This window comes from Sorex fumeus, unplaced genomic scaffold (genome assembly GCF_029834395.1).
Source record: "Sorex fumeus unplaced genomic scaffold, SorFum_2.1 ptg000035l, whole genome shotgun sequence".
Lineage (NCBI taxonomy): Eukaryota > Metazoa > Chordata > Mammalia > Eulipotyphla > Soricidae > Sorex > Sorex fumeus.
Window position 1 is genome coordinate 30,663,612 of NW_026606092.1, and position 15,259 is coordinate 30,678,870.

Here is a 15,259-nt window from a genome sequence, read left to right on the forward strand (position 1 = left end):
AGGCACATTTTCTACCACCAATGTCCCCAGTATCCACCCCAATCCAAGCCTTCCCCCTACCTCTCTGGCATACAATTTCCCCAATACTCTCTCTCTACTTTTGGGCATTATGGTTTGCTCGAATATTTCCACCACTATTAAAGGCTGCCTGCCAGGGGCAGATGCTAGATAATTTATTTTCTGTTGCTTATTATGAGTATCATGAAAGGTCAAGTGACTGAGAAAGCAGCCACGTGCTTCTGGAATTCTAAAATTGTAACTGGTTGGGGTCCAGAGACATCTCTGTAAAGAGCTAATCCATTTGGAGATTCATTTGGAAGTCTCTGGATAAAGGCTGTTGATGCACCGAGATGGCGCCCGGACGCAGATCATGGCCATCCCAGCCAGGAGCCCCAGTGGCGGGGAGGCGGGAAGGGGATGGCCTGTCTCCGCTACCATCACGAGATCTGGAGTCTTAGTCCTGGAACCTGCGTACCTGGGTTTTGCTTCTGGAAGCTCATGGTTGCTTGGGTTTCATCTGGAGCGGGCGGGGAGGGCACAGATGCTCCATCTGAGATGTCCTGTTGGAATTGGCTCAGGCCGGGGTCCGGAGAGATCTCCGGCATTTTGCTTTATTCTTAATACGAACTTTCAGTGGCTGCTGGCAGACATTCTCATAGGTGATGAAGCATAAAATAAAGGAAGTATCTTTATATGTAGAGATCTTGGGGTGGGGGTTCAGCCACACCTAGTGGTCCTCAGAGCTTACTCTGGGGTTGGCCACATGTAAGGCAAGTGCCTTCACGCCTGTACTGCCTCTGCAGCCCATACTTAGATATATTATTATCTTTAAGAAGCTCGTCTTATAATCGCTGTAGGAATTTTTTCCTCAGGGTAAGGTAAGGCATGGTCTAATGCAAGTATTATGACAGGTTATTTCAGGCTTGCAGGTAAAACATTGCAGAACTTATTTCAACAGGTGTTCTCTCTGACAAGTTGACGATTATCTAGTTTCTTTCTACATTATCTTGTGCCTGCAGACTCCCAGGTTTCCTGTTTCCTGGTATAGTTTGCTAGGAGGATAACTAAATCCTTTTTTTTTGGCGGGGGGGGAGCGGGGTCACGCCTCACTCCTGGCTCATGTACTCAGGAATTACGCCTGGCAGTGCTCGGAGGACCATACGGGATGCTGGGAATCGAACCTGGGTTGGCCGCGTACAAGGCTAACGCCCTACCTGCTGTGCTATTGCTCCAGCCCCACTTAATCCTTTTTTTTTTTTTCTTGGTTTTGGGTCACAGCTTGCAATGCTCAGACTTATTTCTAGGCCTGCACTCAGGGATCACACCTGGCAGTGTTTCAGAGACTACATGCGATGCTGGTGATCAAACACGTCCATGTGCAACACAAGCCCTCTCTCCTCAGGGCTGTTGGCTCCAGCCCCAACTACATCCTTTCTTAAATGTATTTTTCCTTACAGAAGACGATGACTGCGCTTTAAAGAGGAGTGAGCTCGTTAATTGGTACTTGAAGGAAATTGAGTCAGAAATAGATTCTGAAGAGGAGCTTATAAATAAAAAGAGAATCATAGAGAAGGTCATCCATCGACTCATCCACTACGTACGTACCGCACTGCTCTTGCTTGGGGTACTAATGAGGGAGGGAGTCCGTGCCTTACAGCCATATGGGATTATCAGCTCATTAATTTTAATTCATTGGGATGTAGTCAGAATTATGAGTTGAAAAACTAAGGAGAATATTGGGCAAATGATTGGTTTTGTCTGCTAAAACAAGCAGAACTCAATTTGGAAAGATGGACTTAGGCTTCTTATCATTTGAGTGCTTTTGTTGGCTGGGTTTTTAAACCATACCCCGCATCCTCAGGAGCTATTCCTAGCTCCCTGCTCAGAAGTGATTGCTGGCAGTGTTTGGGAGACTGTATGTGTGATGCCGGGGATCAAACTGACAGCTTGTCTTGTAAAGTCAGCACCTTAACCCCACTTAATCCCTCTCTTACTTTTGACTGATGGGTCTTTGGGCAACAATCTGTTGCGCTCAGGGCTCTCCCTAGTGGTGCTCAAGGCATCCTGTGTGGTGCTGGGAATTAAACCTGGGTTGGCTGTGTGCCAGGCAGATGCCTTCCCTGCTGCACTCTCCAGCCCTCTTGTTAAATGAAGTGCTGTGCTCAGTCCTTGGACCCCTTCTCCGTGTCCCTCACTAAGAGACCGGATTTGCTTTTATTAGTTTAAACCTTATCTGCTGATGACTCCAAGATTTTTCTCTCCAGCTCTCACCTCGACTCTAAACTCAAGAATATGCTGCCGGCTGCCTACTTGGCTATAGCGATAGCAGATTTAATATGTTCCAAACAGTTCCTGTGGCATGTGGGATCCCTAACTCAATTCCTGACAGTACCTGGTCTGTGACCTGCCTGGAATAGCAGTTCTTGTTGGCTTTTCCAGCTCGATGTTCAGGGCCGCTCCTGGCAGTGTTGTGGGGGTGGGGGGCATGTGGTGCCAGAAATCAAACCTAGGCCTCCCTTGTGTAAAGTCCAGGGACACCCCACCCCTGCTTTTAATTTCTGAATTGTATTTGAAATCACCTGAAATCATGTGAAATCATGCCAGGAAGCCCTATTAAATCCAGGTGTCTAAGACCAACAGGATAAAGGTTTGGAGCACAGGTTATGATTCTTGATATCCTGTGAGCCCTTGAGTACCATTGGGTATGCCTCCTCCCCAAAAAAGGACTTAAAATTATATTGTCTGTTGAGCTTAATTTATTTTTGAGCCACACCTACCTGTACGTAGGTCTTACTCCTGGCTCTTCTCCCGGGTCATTCCTGATGGACTTGGGACCACATGGGGTGCCAGGGATCTAACCCAGTTCGGCCACATACAAACAAGCACCATATCTGCTGTACTGTTGCTCCAGCTACCTTAAATATTTTAAATTTTATTATCTAAAAAGATGGGACACACCAAGTGGTGCTTAGGGGTTACTTCTGGCTCTACAGTCAGGAATCACTCCTGGTGGACTTGGAAGACCATATGGGATGCTGGGTATCAAACCCGTGTTGGCCACATGCAAGGCAAACACTCCTACCCACTATAGTGTCTTTCTCTTTAATTTTTTTTTTTTTAATTTAGAAGGTTTATGATTTGGAGTTCATGCCTGATTCAGTCAGCGTAATCAGCGGCTGAATAAATAGCTCTACTCCTACATTTAAAAATAAATAAAAATTGGGACTGGAGCAATAGTACAGTGGGTAGGGCATTCGCCTTGCATGCGGCTGACCCGGGTTCGATTCCCAGCATCCCATATGGTCCTCCGAGCACCGCCAGAAGTAATTCCTGAGTGCAAAACCCGGATTATCCCCTGAGCATTGCCGGGTTTGACCCAAAAAGAAATAATAATAATAATAATAATAAAAATTTAAGGTTTATGAATATGCACAATAAGAATAGTTGAATATGGTAATAGAAGGGGGATTTACAGAACCATGATTTTATTGTTTTTTTTTTTTCTTTTTGGGTCACACCCAGCGATGCTCAGGGGTTACTCTTGGCTCTGCACTCAGGAATTACTCCTGGCGGTGCTTGGGGGACCATGTGGGATGCCGGGGATCGAACCCGGGTCGGCCACGTGCAAGGCAAATGCCCTACCCGCTGTACTATCGCTCCAGCCCCAAGGTTTTATTCTTTTTCTAGAAATTCTTAGAGGGGAAATTAAAGAAAAATCTTAGCCAACCTTTACGATTCACATCTTGTATTCTCTGGGTGTTTCTGTTCTGATAAAGACTGTGGGACAAATATCTGTGTTTCACAGGATCATGTTCTGATTGAGCTCACCCAGGCGGGACTGAGAGGCTCCTCAGAAGGCAGTGAAAGCTATGAAGAAGATCCCTTCTTGGTGGTCAACCCTAATTACTTGCTCGAAGATTGAACTCATCAAAGTAATTACCTGAGTAGAGAACCATTAGCCTTCTACCGCCTGACCTGGAGCAGGGAACCTGATTGGAGAGCTCTAAGAGGAAGAAATGTTTCTAGGAGCATTGTTTCAGGAAGATTCATGAGAAACAAGGACCACCTTGAGGGCCTTCAAGTGTATCAGATTTCTGTCACATGCTTTTATACTGACACAGATTCTAACCCTGTTCCTGTGCTTCTTGTTTAAGTGGAGTTGACACCCAGTAACATGTGGAACCCAGTGACATGTAACTAAGAACTTTGTTCTGTGTATAGGAAAAGACTTGTTACTCTAATGGTATGTGCTTATCTTATTGAGGAAATAACTTCCGTCAGTTGCCTGCTACTGCAGTTTTTGTTACCAAAATAAATTACTTGTTCTTCAGTTGTCTGTTGGGTTTATCGTTTACTGATTGTTTCCATCTGCTTATAAATATGAATTCACAAAGATGATTTTAGGGCCAGAGCTTAGAGTGCCACAGCCTTGTAAGCATGTGGTTGTGAGGTCAAATCCGTGGTGTCCCACATGTTCTGAGGGTGGGTTCTGGCGGCTCTGATGTTTGACCCTCATATCTCTGCTCTCTCCCATTTCCTGCCACACTGCAGCCAAATGTATGCATCACAAAAGGGGCTGTGCTCCCCAGTACTGCATGGCCCCCGCACACTTGACAGTAAATCAAGAGGTCCTCAAGCACTGGAGGACCCAAGCATTGTACCATTGTACCATCCAGCCAGGTATCAGAATTAATCCCCCAAACCTTACCCTGAGCAGTACTGGAGAGTCCAAAAAAAAAAAATGATAGGGCAGGGGAATTATTTATCAGTGAGTAAATAAAGATTATTAAAATAAAGATTTTTTTTAATGTGGTGCTTACGATTGAACCCTAGAGTCCTACACCAGCAAAGCAGGAGGTATACCTTTGACCCACATCTTTAGCCTCTATCAAAGTTTTTAAGTTATATGTAATTTTATTTGTTATTACTATTTTTCGCTTTTTTGGTTGCACCCAGCGATGCAAAGGGGTTACTCCTGGCTTTGCACTCAAGAATTACTCTTGACGGTGCTTGGGGGACCATATGGGATGCCGGGGGTTTGTTTGCATGCAAGGCAAACACCCTACCCGCTATACTATCGCTCTGGACCCCTTATGTGCAATTTTAAAAGGTCTGAAATATGACCTGTCGAAAGTTTTCAGTAATAGCTATTAAGGACTCTTTGGAGTTCCTGTTAGAATTTATTAAAAAGCCGAGGGGCCTTGAGGATGACTTTCAACTGTTCAGTTCCATTTTTGGTTTTGGGGGAAGTGGAACACAGCTGGCAATGCTTAGGGGTTGCTCATGCCACAGTGCTCCACTATTACTTTCTCAGTTCTGGGGGTGGTGACCATGTGGTGCCAGGGATTGAACCAGGGGGCTCCTGTATGTAAAATATGCACTCAAACCTTTTGATTCATTGTTCCCAGTGAGTTGTGGGGGCCAGAGTGATAGTGTAGAGGTAGGGCACTTGCCTTGGAAGCAGCTGACCCTGGTTTGATCCCCGGCACTCCCACGCACCATCAGGAGTAATTCCTGAGCCCAGAGTCAGAAATAAGACCTGACCATTGTCATTTTGGCCCAAAGCCAAAATACTGTCAGCACGTGGAGGAACGTATGTGTTGCCAGAGTTTGAACCCAGCCTTTGAGCATGCAAGGGATATACTCAGCCCATTGAAACATCTCTTTGGCCCCACCCCCACCCCCACCCCCCCAAAGATAGTTTATAAAAATGAAAGACTGGAGAAAAGGTTCAGTGGACCAAGCACAAAACTAGCAGTGGCCCCTGAACACCTGAGAGTGGCCCCAAAGTGAAACTGGAAGATCGTGTTAAAAATAAGTAAAAGGGGATAGAGGCAGAATCAGTGAGTAGAGCGCTTGCCTTGCATGCCGCCAATCCAGGTTCAATTCCTAGCCCTACATATGGTCCCCTGAGCCCAGCCAGATCTCTGAGCAGCCGAGCCAGGAGTAAACCCTACCCCCTGAAAAGTAAACGCTGAAAGTTTATTTTACATTTTTCTTCACTCCTTAGTAATGCCTGGAACTCAATTGTTTCATTTTTTGCTTTTCTACGGGAAAGTTGTCATTTTCTATATTATATAACACCATCAAATTTTACGACTCTTGGGGAGAAAAATATTTAACATATGATACTAATCATTTCTGAGTCTTAGTTATGATTATTAAGTTTGCAATGAAGCTGTTCCACAAAAGAAGAATCTGGGCCTTGTAGAGCCAGTTAGGTAATGTTTTTATATGGGGTTTGTGAACTCTCTTATCACTGGCTTGAAATGGAGCAAGGAGAATTCAAAATGGATAGAGAAGTTATAGTGAGTATATCCAAGGTCTAAACTTATCAAGGTATGTTTCTCATTAATGAGAAAGAACAAAGTTACAACATATAGGAGTTCAGGTTTCCTCTTGAGGTAGGAGAAAATAGTAGAAAACAAGGATTAAAAGTCAGGCAGGAAATTCAGCAAATGATGTGAAGAGGTGTTGAAATAAGTGTGAAAGGAATTTGAACTTCAGTTTGGCTCAATTCCTTATTAAAGCAAAATCTGAATTCCAGGAACGGTGAGATCTTTGAGGTGAAATCTGCCCTCTCCAGTTCTGCCATCAGAGTGGGAATTCCAGAGCATGTGAGGTTCCTCAAGCCTTTCTCCACAGAACAGTTGTTAGGAACTCAGCGTCTGGTAGATTGATGGAGTGTGTACAAGAACTTATGAAAAACATCAGATGAGGTTTTTAATAAAAGGATGTGTTGAAAAATATGATCCTAAATTGGAAGTTGGATATTATAAGTTGTCAACTAATCTATAAATTTAATGTATTTTCAGTCAAATCACCACATGTTCATCAATAATTATGAGTTGGAGACAGAGTACAAGGGTTTAGATTCTTGCCTATAAGTGGCCAATTTTAATTTGATCCCTTATGGCACCCCTTATGATCCCCTGAGTGCTGCCAGGAATAATTCCTGAGCACAGAGCCAGAAGTAAGCTCTGAGAACTACTGGTTGTGACCCCAAAACAAAAATTAAATTACTATACAAGCTCAGGGATAACTTCTGGCTTTGTGCTATGGCATCACCTCTGGTGGGGACTTGAGGGAGCCGCGTAGGGAATCAAACCCAGGTGGGCCACGTGCAAGGCAAATGTCTCACCCTCATCTCTTACTGCCCTATGAAATTTAAAGTGTGTGTGTGTGTGTGTGTGTGTGCGTGTGTGTGTGTGTGTGTGTGTTAGGACCACACTCGGCGGTGCTCAGGACTTGTTTCTGGTGGGGCTCTGGGGACATAAACAGTGTTGGAGATCAAACCCAGATTGGTCAAATGCAAGGCAAGCACACTGATTAAAGTATGGCTCTGCCCACCCCCCCTACCCCCTCCGACACACACACACACAAACACACAAACACTGACAGGAAGAAAAGTTTCCTGAGTCGCTCTTTTTCTATTATACAAATACTTTTTTATTTACTACCCACCCCCATATGAATGAATTTTAAGATAGCAAATGTGAAACATTTTGTATTTTGTGCAGACACTTCCCAGGATCTTCAGCTTGAGTTGTGTGAGAAACCATTGTGTGACTGAAACCCTATCGTGAACAGCTTTGTAATGATCTATCTCACAGATGGTCAAGAGAGAGAGAGAGAGAGAGAGAGAGAGAGAGTTAAATTCTGTGAGAAGCAGATGTCAGCATTTTTATCTCTTTAAAATGTTTTATATTCCATTGGCAAACCAGGCACTGATTATGCTATCAGCAGCTCAGTTAAATATTGTGCTAATAATCCGTTTTACAGCCTCAGCGTTAGCTATAAAGTGAAGACACCAGTGGGCCTCCTTGTGCCTCCGGGGAGTTCCATCAACATGGGGTTGACCTGGAGAGCAGCCTTGATTGTCCTCCTGAGTGCTTCGTGCTGGGGCTTCGGCTGGGACCTGGACAGAGATTTCATTTCATCTGCTGGCCCTCTGACTAGTGACCTGCTGCGGAACCTGAGCGGGACCCAGGCCAGCCAGGGCTCTAACGCGGGAACTGGGGACCAAGACATTCATGTGTGTCCCCAGCCACTGCCAGCCTTCCTGCCCGAGTACTTTCGCAGTCTTCGTGCCCTTGGGGTCACCCACTATAAAGTTTACCTGCCCTGGGTGCAGCTTCTCCCGGCTGGGGGCCCCGAGACCCCAGCCGCGCGCACAGTGCAGTGCTACCGGCACCTGCTTCAGGCCCTGGGTGCGGCAGATCTGCAGCCCCTGGTCATTCTGCACCGGGGCGCCTTCCCGGCCGGCGTCCTTCACCAAGCGGGCAGCTTTGCTGACCACTTCGCTGACTATGCGGCATTCGCCTTCCAGTCCTTTGGGGACCTTGTCGGGATCTGGTTCACGTTCAGTGACTTGGACGAGGTGATAGAGGGGCTTCCCCACCAGGATTCAAGAGCATCGCGACTCCAGGTCATCTCCGCTGCCCACAAGAAAGCCTATGAGAGTTACCATGAGAAATACGCATCTCAGGGTGAGTTCACAGCACTGGATGGTGTCCCCTGCAGCCTTCTCTAACCCCCACCCCTGTCCTGCTTCTCCTCGGCTACCCCTGGGCCTGTCATACCTTTCATTCAATATATTAACTTCCCAGTGCAGGGAGGCCTAGATTGCTTATAGTGCTCTCTGCCCAGCATACTTAATTTTTAATTTTTTTTGCCTAGGCCCTCCCGTTGATCGTCGATTTGCTCGAGCGGGCCCAGTAACGTCTCCATTGGAGACTTTATTGTTACTGTGTCGAAACTCAGCTTTTTATTAATAGATATAATTTTTTCACACCTTACTAAATAACATCGGCTGGAGCAATAGCACAGCGAATAAAGCGCTTGACTTGCATGATGAACAACGGGAGGACAGTGACAGGGACAGGGACTAAATAACAGGAGGAGCAGGGAGGGGGGAAATAGTATATTGTTAACTTTTCTTTTAATTATTGAATCCGCGTACTTAATTTAAAAAAATATCTTGGGGTGGGGCTGGAGCGATAGCACAGCGAGTAGGGCGTTTGCCTTGCACTCAGCCAACCCAGGTTCGATTCCCAGCATCCCATATGGTCCCCTGAGCACCGCCAGGAGTAACTCCTGAGTGCAGAGCCAGGAGTAACCCCTGTGCGATGCTGGGTGTAACCCAAAAAGAAAAAAAAATGGGGCGAGGAGGAACAATACAGTGGGGAAGGCGCTTGCCTTGCATGCTGCCAACCTGGGTGTAATCCCCAAAATCCCATATGGTCTCCTGAGCATCGCCAGAAATAATTCCTGAGTGCAGAGACAATAGTAACAAAGCTGCCAGGTGTGGCCTCAAATCAAAGCAAATAAATGAAACCATTTAAGATTCCATACCCAGTCTTTTGGGGTTGGGGGGGCAGATGGGGTTAGCTGTGCCTGGAAGTCACTCCCTGAATGCTCCAAGACCAAGACCTGGGATTCAAACCTGGCCTCCTGCACGCAGAGTCTGTGCCCTGCCCCGAAGCTGTCTCTAATTCTTCTTCTTCTTCTTTTTTTTTTTTTACTTTTTGCATCACACCTGGTGTTGCACAAGGGTTACACCTGGCTTAGCACTCAGGAATTACTCTTGGCGATGCTCAGGCGACCATATGGGATGCTGGGACTCGAACCCTGGTCGGCCACGTGCAAGGCAAATGCCCGACCCACTGTACTTTCATTCCAGCCCCCGTGCTCATTCTTGAGGCTGAACCCAGGTCATCTGTCTGTCCTTCCCTTTCCCCATCCTCTCTCCCTGATTCTTCTATACTTCAAATCTGTCTGTTCTCAAGCTCTGCTTTCTCACACAAAATAACATAATCTGAAATCGACTTTTCAGCACCAGAAAGAGACAGATATTTAGATCATAAAATGATACATTGATAGAGAGTAGGAAAGGCCGTGGTTGTAGTGGTCTGTATTCCTGCTTCACTGGTAACTGGTGGTTATGATTCAGTAGGTCAGGGAAGAACTAAGTATGATTTTAATGAAAGTCCTGAGTGAATATTAGATACAGCAATTTTGGGAACCAATTTGGATTTAAGATGTATTCTTATTATATAAGTACCGCGTGCTAACCGATTGCGCCACTGGTCTGGAATGATAGCACAGCGGTAGGGCGTTCGCCTGACAAGCGGCCAACATGGCCGACCCGAGTTCGATTCCTCCGCCCCTCTCGGAGAGCCCGGCAAGCTACCGAGAGTATTGGATGTGCCAGACACAGTAACAACAAAGTCTCCAATGGAGACGTTACTGGGCCCGCTCGAGCAAATCGACGATCAACGGGAGGGCCTTTACCTTACCTTTACCTTATTATATATTGTAGTTTTTGTAAGTTTGGTTTTGGACCACACCCGATAGTACTCACGGGTAATACTGAGCTTTGTTCTTGAGAATTGCTTCCAGTGGTACTTGGGGACTATGTGATGGTGGTGTGGGGGTGGGTGGGGTAGAGTTGGAATTAGGCCTTCAGCATGCAAAGCATGTACTCTGTCCCTGTGTGCTATTTTTCTGGTCACTCCTTAAGACTTTCAGACTTCTTTTTTTTCTTTTTGGGTCACACCCGGCAATGCACAGAGGTTACTCCTGGCTCATGTACTCAGGAATTACTCCTGGTGGTGCTCAGGGGACCATATGGGATGCTGGGAATCGAACCTGGGTCGGCCGCATGCAAGGCCCTAACCTAAAGTGCTATCACTCCAGCCCTGACTTTTAGACTTTTTAAGAAAGACTTTTGAGGTGGAGATGTGGTTCTAGTGACCAGTGAGTGACCCCTGAGCCAGGAGTAGTAGCCCTCAAGCATTGCTGGGTGGGGAATCAAAACCAAGAAGGACAATAATAATTATTAATAATAAAATATAACAATACCACTCCACATCAACTAAGATTTGCTCGAGCGGGCCCAGTAACGTCTCCATTGTGAGACTTGTTGTTACTGTGTTTGGCATATCGACATCACGGGTAGCTTGCCAGGCTTTGCCATACGGGCAAGATACTAAGATGACTCTAATAATTTTTTTAAAGACAATAACTAGTGCTGGTGATGATTGATGGGAGAAGTTGTTGGGAGAAGCTGATTGGCTGCTGCTGTGAACAACGGTGGTGCAGCTGCTTAGAAAATAGTCTGACAGTCTTCTCAAAGGTAGATTTTAGCTGGGCCAGACTTCATGTGCAGGAGGTAAATAGGTCAGGAGGTAACACGCTTGCTTGGTCTGCCGCTGACCCCAGTTTGAATCCCTGACACTTGCATGTGATCCCCCAGGCACCTCCAGGAACGACCCCTCAGCACAGAACCAGAAATAAACCCTGAGTATGGCCCAATCCTGCCCCTCCCCCACCACCAACCTTCCCCAGCAATCGCTCCCAAGAGGAATGAAAACAAATGTCCAAACTGAAACATGCCACAAACACAGGATCCTTATTGGTGACAAACAGGGAATGCTCCTGCTGCCCACCAGCCTCTGGGGGAAGGAGGTGGGGTGCACACACCCAGCTAGCCCTCTGCCTGCAGAGCCAGGCACTGCTGCGTGCTGCAGGGGCGAGCCTGGAAACCCTGTGCTGAGTGAGAGCAGCCCTACTTGTTGTACTATCGCTCCCGCAGCCAGGTCTTTTGTGCTTCCCAAAAGAGCGCATGATTTCGTTTATATAAAGTGTTAGGGGCTGGAGCGATAGCACAGCGGTAGGGCGTTCGCCTTACAAGCGGCCAACATGGCCGACCCGAGTTCGATTCCTCCGCCCCTCTCGGAGAGCCCGGCAAGCTACCGAGAGTATTCGATATGCCAGACACAGTAACAACAAAGTCGCCAATGGAGACGTTACTGGGCCCGCTGGAGCAAATCGACGATCAACGGGAGGGCCTTTACTTTACTTAAAGTGTTCAGAAAAGGGAAATACAGATCAGAAGGGCCTGTCAATTTTTTTCTTTCTTTCCTTTTGTTTTCTGGGCCACACCCAGCTGGGAGGCGGGTGGGGATTACTCTTGGTGATGCTTAGGGACCGTACCGGGTGCCAGGGATGGAACCCAGGGCCAGCTACGTGCCAGGCAAGCGCCCTACCCCTCACCATACTATGTCTCCGGCCCTGTGTCTTTTGTATTTTTTAAAAATGTAATTTCTCTCTTTTTTTGGGTCACACACGGCAATGCACAGGGGTTACTCCTGGCTCTGCACTCAGGAATTACTCCTGGCGGTGCTCAGGGGACCATATGGGATGCTGGGAATCGAACCGGGGTTGGCCGCATGCAAGGCGAATGCCCTACCCGCTGTGCTATCCCTCCAGCCCCCCTAATTTCTCTTTTGGTTAACTAAAATGTTTCGGAATTAGCAGAGATAGTTGTAGCCTTGTGAACACACTAAAAACCACTGACTTCTACACTTCAGAGGGATGAATTTATGGCCTATGATTACCATTATATGTCAATAAAAGAATAAAAACCCAGCTCCGCAGGGCGTGTCCCTGGTGGCACCAAGCACCGCAGGGTTCCAGCGGCACCACATCACTGGACTAAGACTGAACTGTTCAGTCCACATTTCAGACCAGGGATACCTGGGAGTGGCCCCTGGCACCCCTAAGCACTGCTTGGGATGCACCCCTAAATAAATAGCTTTAAAAGTATTTTTTTAAATTTTATTGTATTGGATCACTGTGAGATACAGCTACAAGCTTTCATGTTTGAGTTACAATGATACAATGTCCAAATACCCATCCCTCCACCAGTGCACATTCCACACCACCAGTCTCCCCAGTATATCCCCCCCCCTTTCCCACCCTCCTCCTGCCTCCTTGGCAGACAATTTCCCACATGCTCTCTCTCTCTCTCTCTCTCTCTCTCTCTCTCTCTCTCTCTCTCTCTCTCTCTCTCTCTCTCTCTCTCCCTCCCCCCCCCCCTTTGGGGTATTATGCTTTGCAACACAGATACCAAGAGGCCATCACTTTTGGTCCTTTATCTACTTTCAGCATACATCTCCCATCCCGACCGATCCTTCCAACCATCATTTTCTTAGTGGTTCCTTCTCTATTCCAGCTGCCTTCCCCCACCCCACTCATAAGGCAGGCTTCCAACTATGGAGCAATCTTCCTGGCCCTTGTGTCTACCGTCCTAAAAGTATTTTTTTAAAGATGGAAGATTGATGCTTTATAAAACACAATAAAATAAACCACAACTTAAAGCTCCCTGCATCCTCCTCCTCCTTTACTGTCACTTCTCCCCCATGCCAACCCCGGGTGCCACTATGCTCCTGGAGAGATCCCCGAGTAACAGTGGGTGCGGCCCCAACACCAAACCAAACCAAAATAAATCAACAGAAGTAAACTTTTGTGTGAATATCTATCTATGGCAAAACAAACATTTGATTTAGAAGCACTTGGTTTCTGGTGAGTGAGGTCCCAGACGCATTCCTTACCTCTGGGTCTATTCTCCCCTCCCCGCCCCCCCCCCCCACCAGCTTTGCCCCACTGGTGGAAATCCACACATATATGGAGATTCCCTGTCAGTTGGTCTATTTCTTCTCCTGCCAATCTGCCTACGATTGAGTTGTTGGTTCCATCAGCCTGAGAAGACCCCAGGGAGGCAAGGAGAAGTAAGCATCCATGTGGAGTTCATGCCCAGTTCAATCAGCCTAATCAGTGGCTGAATAAATAGCAGTACTCCTACATTAAAAAAAAAAAAGTAAGCATCCACTCCTCCAGACACGATCACATACAGTGCCCATAAATTCTAGCAGAATTTGTTTCACTTCTAAGAAAAACTTCACCTGATGTACAGATAGAGTTCAAAGAAGAGTGTTGAAAGGTAGAGGCTGATTACTAACATCACCATGGCAATTTGTTACAGAGGAGATTGCGGAGACACACCTGGAATTTCTGAAGCATAATCACTCAGGGTCTAACCTAAGATCAGCGTTTGAAGCTTTCCCCATGTGGGGGCCCCGGGATGTGGTTCTGTGGGCGTGCAAACCTGCCAGAGTTCAATTTCCAGCTGTGCCCACATGAGGAGTTCTGACCACCCGGCGGCACTGCCCTAGCAGAGTGACCTCCAATCCTAGCCTCCTGGATGAAGTGAGCCACCTGGAACGCTGCAGCATTAAAGGGAGTGGAGGGGAAAGTCCCCCAGGGCTGGAAAACCTAGAAGATGGATTTGGGGATGAGCCAAAGAAACTGCTCCCCCTCTGGTTTTGAAATTTTAGGCTGAGGTGAAAGAATATATGTACCCCTTCTTCCAAGGCGACAAAAATGCCTCGGATCTCTCCTTCCCGTCTCTGCCTGGCATCTCCCCACTGTCACCATCACTGTCTCTCACTCTCGGTTCCAACCTCAGAATAAATGTTGTCTCTTCATTTGAACACCACCCCCAGGTCTCCTTAGTCTTGCCTTATTTCTTACTTGATGACACCATTTCTCCAAAGTCTCCTTCTGTTCTGTCTGCTTTCCCCAGGCTCCTGATTTTAGGAAATTGCTGAACGTGTTTGAAAAGTTGTCTGACTTGTCAAAGATTTTGAATTGCATTCCTTGCAATGGTTCTTCATTGCTTATTATCTCATCGTATTCTCTTAGTTTATCTTTCATTCAAGTTTGGCTTTCTGTTTGTTTGTTTTTATTTTTGGAGCATACTTGGCAGTATTCAGCGCTTACTCTGGCTTTGTGCTCAGGGATCACTCCTGGTGAAACTCAGAGTGATGCTGGGGATTAAACCTGGGTCGGCAGCATCCAAATGCCTTCTCCCTGGAATATCTTGCTGGTTTGATTTTAATGTTTCCCAATCACAAATATGGGAACCTACTGTCCAAATATTGGACAATCCTGAGTTAGCTATTTGGAAGGATGAGAAAAACAAATTTGCATTTGGGGAATAAGGGCTGAGGACGTGGGTTAGTGGTAGAACATATGTCTCAAATGGTAAATGGTCCTGGGCAATACACACACACACACACACACACACACACACACACACACACACACTGATTTTGGCTCTTCAGGAACATGCAATTTTGCACCAGATAGACTTGCACACATCAATCAAAGCTGGAGGCAATATAGCAGTAAAGGAAGCTCAAACCAGAGCAGTGTATCTTCCTTTGGGATCTGAGGGTTTCTACATCCCAAGTACCAGGCAGCTAGTTCAGTAGGACTCTTTTCCACCTGCCCTGAGAGCTGACAGCTGCATAGGTGATTCTTGTGTCCACAAGTCTGAGGACCATTGTACACAATCAACACATTAGAACAAAAGCGAGGCACTTATTTACACTCATTTCTTGCCCCCTCAGAG

The 15,259-nt window shown here is 46.6% G+C and overlaps 2 protein-coding genes across 2 annotated transcripts in view; both read left to right on the plus strand.

The window, feature by feature from the left end:
* MCM6 (minichromosome maintenance complex component 6) overlaps positions 1-4,296 on the plus strand; it is a 31,706-nt gene extending 27,410 nt beyond the window's left edge. The window contains exons 16-17 of the mRNA XM_056117523.1: positions 1,458-1,597; positions 3,806-4,296. Of these exons, the coding sequence (XP_055973498.1) occupies positions 1,458-1,597; positions 3,806-3,922 (257 nt within the window). The 3' untranslated portion in view covers positions 3,923-4,296. The remainder of the gene's footprint in view (positions 1-1,457; positions 1,598-3,805) is intronic.
* A 3,553-nt stretch (positions 4,297-7,849) lies between these two features.
* The window catches only part of LCT (lactase), a 59,222-nt gene continuing 51,812 nt past the window's right edge, over positions 7,850-15,259 (plus strand). Inside the window, exon 1 of the mRNA XM_056117556.1 lies at positions 7,850-8,489. Coding sequence (XP_055973531.1) covers positions 7,850-8,489 — 640 coding nt within the window. The remainder of the gene's footprint in view (positions 8,490-15,259) is intronic.